At 36.0% G+C, this 5,790-nt stretch overlaps 1 protein-coding gene across 1 annotated transcript in view; it reads right to left on the bottom strand.

Moving 5' to 3' along the window:
* The window catches only part of LOC125039151 (cholinesterase 1-like), a 21,367-nt gene extending 16,279 nt beyond the window's left edge, over positions 1–5,088 (bottom strand). The window contains exon 1 of the mRNA XM_047632910.1: positions 4,972–5,088. Coding sequence (XP_047488866.1) covers positions 4,972–4,974 — 3 coding nt within the window. The 5' untranslated portion in view covers positions 4,975–5,088. The remainder of the gene's footprint in view (positions 1–4,971) is intronic.
* Between the last annotated feature and the right edge of the window lie 702 nt (positions 5,089–5,790).

Genomic DNA, 5,790 nt, shown 5'->3' with positions numbered 1-5,790 from the left:
TGTGTGTGTACACGCATGTATATACACATACAAAAAGTACAAATCCCACATATTACGCTGTCTCGCTGTCGCGGGCGGCCCCGCCCAGCGCCATGACCGAGTGGCTTCCTAACGACAAGGGCTGGCCGGGATCACCTCGTTCGCTCGTTGTTGCCTCGTGACGCGTCGCCTCGTCATGGCCAAGGCCCTTTCTTCATTTTCGATCTGAGGCCCTAATGTGCAGTTTTTGCATCCGGACCTGATGTAGTTTGCCCCTACACACGAACAAACACGCACACGCACACGCACACGCACACGCACACAAATATTGTTTACGGTTTGCGCAGGGGGGTCCCCTGCGCAAACCGTAAACAACATTCTAAACAGAAAATTGCATAAAAAACGGAAGCTGACTCAATAACATCGATGACGTCAAGGGAACGATAAGCGTATCATTTTCTTTGTGCGGCTGTTGGTGAAAATAATGTTTCCTGTTTGGTTCGGTTTGGAATCGGAGGGGAATGTAAACACGCAGGAAATAACTGTGATTATTTACATACATACATGCATCGATATAAACGCACACGCAAGGAGAGTGAGAGAGAGAGAGAGAGAGAGAGAGAGAGAGAGAGAGAGAGAGAGAGAGAGAGAGAGAGAGAGAGAGAGAGAGAGAGGGAGGGAGGGAGGGAGGAGAGAGAGAGAGAGAGAGAGAGAGAGAGAGAGAGAGAGAGAGAGAGAGAGAGAGAGAGACAGAGAGAGAGAGAGTGAAAGAGAGACGGGGGAGGCACAGAAAAAGGCGCGCGCGCACGTGTGTGTGTGTGTGTGTGTGTGTGTGTGTGTGTGTGTGTGTGTGTGTGTGTGTGTGTGTGTGTGTGTGTGTGTGTTTGTGTTTGAGTTTGTGTTTGTGTTTGTGTTTGTGTCTGTGTGTGATTTGTATATAATTTCGTATATGTTTGCTGGGAACTTATTCTCACTTCTCCCTTTTTTCTACATTCATCGATATACTCTTGTTGATCAAGGACCAAGTCATTTGAGTTATACAAAGCCGAGTCCTTGAGCAGAGAACAGTCAAACACACACTGACATTCACACTAATACTCGGCGAATCATCCATTCACCATGACAGATTCAGCGTATATGGGGGGGTGGGGGGCGCCATTCGCTTGTGGTGTTATTTTTAGATTGTTGCAATTTTCAGGCTCAGTTTTTTATTGATCTGTATATTTATTTATTTGCTTTGTAAGTTTGGTATTTATTTTTTATTGACTTTCTTGATTTGTGCTTCAGTGCATGCTGTTGGGGTGGGTTAAGGACAGTGAAAGGATATGTGATGTTTGTGTGTAATCCCGTTAGAATGGCATGCCTGTGTTTGTGTGTGTGTGTGTGTGTGTGTGTGTGTGTGTGTGTGTGTGTGTGTGTGTGTGTGTGTGTATGTGTGATATTTTCATGTATGAGCTTCCCTATCGTCATAGTTTCAGCGAAAGGGTTATGTCTGAATGTGTGTGTCTATGTGTGCTTGCAAAATCCTACTTAATATATAATTTTATGCAGGAAATGGCCATCGGCCGGCTGTGATCTCTTTGTGTGGCTGTCAAAATTTATAACAAGTACTTTGCCGTTATGGAATATGAACAGAGAGGAAGTAAAACAAAATTTAACTTGCACAGCATTTACTTTGTATTAGAGGATTTTTTTCGCTGTTGCCTGATTTTCATTTGTTTAGTCACTATATATGACATTAATATTAGACATAGATATTAGACAAGACATCTTTGCATTTTCCCCTTCAGCGTCAATAAAGCTTAAATTGATATCTGATTATCTCCCCCCCCCCCCCCCCCCCAACGTTCACACGCTCGCGCACACATAGTGTATATATTATATATATGAACAAATATATATACATTATATATATTTATATATTTATTTATATATAATGTAGGCGCAAAGCAAATCTAGGATACTTGAGGAGCCTTCGATATTTTAGGTTTGATAAGAAAATAACCATTGCACAATAAAGATAACTATTTGCTTATTTCAAGATGAATTATTTTTTTCCTCCTGAAAAAAGACAAAATAAATGAAATTCAATTCAATTATATTTAACCATGAAATAACATTCCCTTTTTGTTGGATATAACAGTCTCGTGTCAAGATAATCCATCTCTAGTCATTATTGGAACCTGTCGAAACATCTTTTCGGTTTGCATCAATGTGTATGCCTCTACCTTAATACAATGTGATACATCCCGGCCAGTCTATGAGAGCGCGACATTTTTCAGATATATTTCACGTAGTCTCAGATATGGATGAAAAAAAACTATAAACGTGCATAAAATGTTTGACTTTTTTAGCAGTAGACTACATCAAATACTCGATATGGGTAAAATTGGAAGTCAGACGGACACTGGAACGATATGGTAAGAATTTCTAAAGTGTCCGAGTCATATGACGTGGTGTGGCCTCTGATGTCTTCAAAATCATTATGTATATAACCTAACAACTCTAAGGTATCAGAGAGAAGGCTGTGTATGTTGATTTATTGACATAATTCAATCAATAAGACAAGAAATATCCATGGTCATACGCATTATCCAGTTGTTGCGGTGGATAGGATAAAACCTTGTGCAACTTCCATACCTCATATGGAGAACAATAAGATTTTTTTTTTTTACTGAATCTGAGAAATACATTTAAGAGTTTCCACAGCCTTGTGAAGCGAAGAGTGTGTGTATAAACAATACAAGTTGCAGAATAGTATTTTTTCTATCTTGTTTGGAACTTCTACAGCGTTTTGTTTGTAATCAAAAATTATACCTGCATACTAAGCACTTTAATGATTTTGTATTGACTAATTTACGTGAAATTAAGAAAAAATAACTTTTCCTTTTCTCAAATCTTTGTCTATCAGTACAAAGTTTGTTGATATCGTGTTTTGTTGTGACCAGGATATAGCATGAAATAATGTAACAGTGTTCTGGGTTTCTGGATGCTACAAAAAGGCCTTCTACGTGTGTTTTATTCATATATATGTATTTATTTTATGTCAGGTATTGTTTAATGGCTCCTCCCGCAGCTATGCCACCGTATGTATGTATATGTATATACATAAAGTTTATAGTCTTAATCTAGAAAATGATTAAGCGAAGTTCTCAAACATTGCTATTCTCAAATTTATTTTAATTTCGTATTTTACAATGCCAAGACTATTCGTAATTCTAAAGAAGAATGAAAAGTGCAACCTTGAACTATGAATGTGGGTTTACCTATTCATATGACTTAACTGTCAGGCTAGATACTAGGATCAACCTCACGATGGTTTTTTCACCGCATTCTTGAACACAAAGGCAACTCAACCACAACAGGCCTACAGCTGAGTAAACCATACTCAGCCATACGAAAACAGAGCTCTCTCACCTTCACAATCACCCTTTATACACTACTGATTTCAATATCTTGACCTCCCGTTATAACAGATTTGACTTGATAATTGTCACTTAACAAGGGAAACCACTAAACAATCCTACCACTACAGCCACCCTGTTTAATATGTAAACCACCAACCACCCATAATTTCGTCGTGTCTGTCATCTCGGCATTTAATTTATTGTAATCATTTACTATTATGTATATTTGTCTATTATTTTTGTTATTTTGATATTCTTTATTAAATCAGTTTTCCTTTCCATCTCCGAAATAAAGTTTTCCTTTTCATGATATATATATATATATATATATATATATATATATATATATATATATATATATATATATATATGTGCGTGTGTGTGTGTGTGTGTGTGTGTGTGTGTATGTGTGTGTGCACAATATATGTATATATATAATTAAATTCTTTCCGTTTTGGCTAGTTATGTTTATTATTCAATTTTCCTTTTATTCGTTAGTTATGTATGTGTTATCAGTTACAATTACATTTTTTATTTATTTTGCAAGTCATACGCTCACGAGCAACAATTCCCTCTTCTTATGAGTTACGTTTACTGGTTATAATTACAAGGAGAGGAATGGTGGTTTTCATTAAACGATTCTGAATCGTCACGCCCGATTATTTTTATCGATTATTTCCATTATCCTTGTATTCAGTTACCGATTGCTTTTAGATATATTACATAGATATATTGTTAGAGTATGAGGTAGGCCTATGATGTCATGTTTTGTGTTCCCTCTCACTTACACTAAGCATTAGGACATTATAACGATGATGGTGATAACGATGATAATTTTGTTCATGACGATGGTGATGATAATGACGATGATGATTTTGATGATGACGATGGTGATGATAATGACGATTACGATGACGTCGACAATAATAGTAAGGTGAGCCCATACATCGATTGATACATAGCCTCGGCCTACAGATCCTATAGCTTACCGCCACCTGTGTATAAGATAAAATTCACGCCCAAACACTAGATCACTGAGCACATAATAATAAATAAATAGGTAACGTTAATGGTTAATGGTTACAAAGCAAAATGGATGTGCTAGACGTCAAAGGTCATATCAGATAAATAGGTAAATCATTAAAAAAAAAAAATGAATATATAAAAATACGGGAAATCTGCAAATAAATAATCTGATCAATATAATTCGAACTGTACATCGCAAATACAAGAAATCATAATAAGAGTCAGCATTTACTTTAATAAATTAATTAAACTCTAAACTAGAGCTGTTAATGAAGAGAGAACATTTATACTCTTTCATTACGAAACCTAATGTAAATACCGATCAACAAAGATCGTGAATATTAACGCACTATTGATATATATATATATATATATATTATATATCATATATGTCATGTATCATATATATATATATATATATATATATATATATATTATATATCATATATGTCATGTATCATATATATATATATATATCATATATATAGTACATTTACCATAAAACAGATTAATATATGTATATATATACATATACATATACATATATGAGTACACTTACCATAAACAGATTAATACGAATCGACTAGAACGTACGTACGTCCGCTCAGTTCCCTCCTGCCTCGCCTTCTGCCTCGCGCTCCGCCTCTCTCGACCGTCTCAGCTCTGCCACCCTCTCTTGGTTCTTCGTGTGTTTGATACAAATACAAACTTAGAAAGGAATGTGTGTGAAACTCTTGCACTATCTGCTGTAGACGGAAATCGTAAAGGTCAATGTTAGGGCAAGATTGCAGAGGCTATTTCAATGTGGCAGGTCAAGGCAAGACTTTCTGCGTCGAAGATATCATCGTTGTGTCAAAATCCCAGTTACGAAAAAAAAAAATAATAATAATAATGGCATAGAGCGTTTTTTCGAAGGCAGCTCATATAATGGGAACAAAATTATCACTAGGTTATCAAGAAAGTAAGGCAAATATGAGTACCACATACATATAAACGATAAAGATGTTTTATCATATTGCTAGAGGTACATCACTTAGGACATCACTGATAGACACCCATTTACTAGCCAACCACTATTTGCGAATATCATTTAGTATAGTACTATTTCAGTCTACCTTAAAACGGACCATGTCTAGATAAGTACACTGAGATCGTGCCTACTTATTGCTCACTATCGAATATATTTTAAGACAAAATACGTATATTACATAGTGGCTTCATATTTAAATGTGATAACTTTCTCCTTTTAAACACTGGAGTGGTTTAGAATCGTTTGTCTCTTTTTAGAAATACTAGGACTGTTATTCACTTATATTTGGACTCAAGGGCAGTTGATGAGTTAGGGAAAGGTGTGTGTGTGTGTGTATATATATGTGTG

Source organism: Penaeus chinensis, chromosome 26 (genome assembly GCF_019202785.1).
Source record: "Penaeus chinensis breed Huanghai No. 1 chromosome 26, ASM1920278v2, whole genome shotgun sequence".
NCBI lineage: Eukaryota > Metazoa > Arthropoda > Malacostraca > Decapoda > Penaeidae > Penaeus > Penaeus chinensis.
This window is presented reverse-complemented; position numbering and strand designations above follow the sequence as displayed.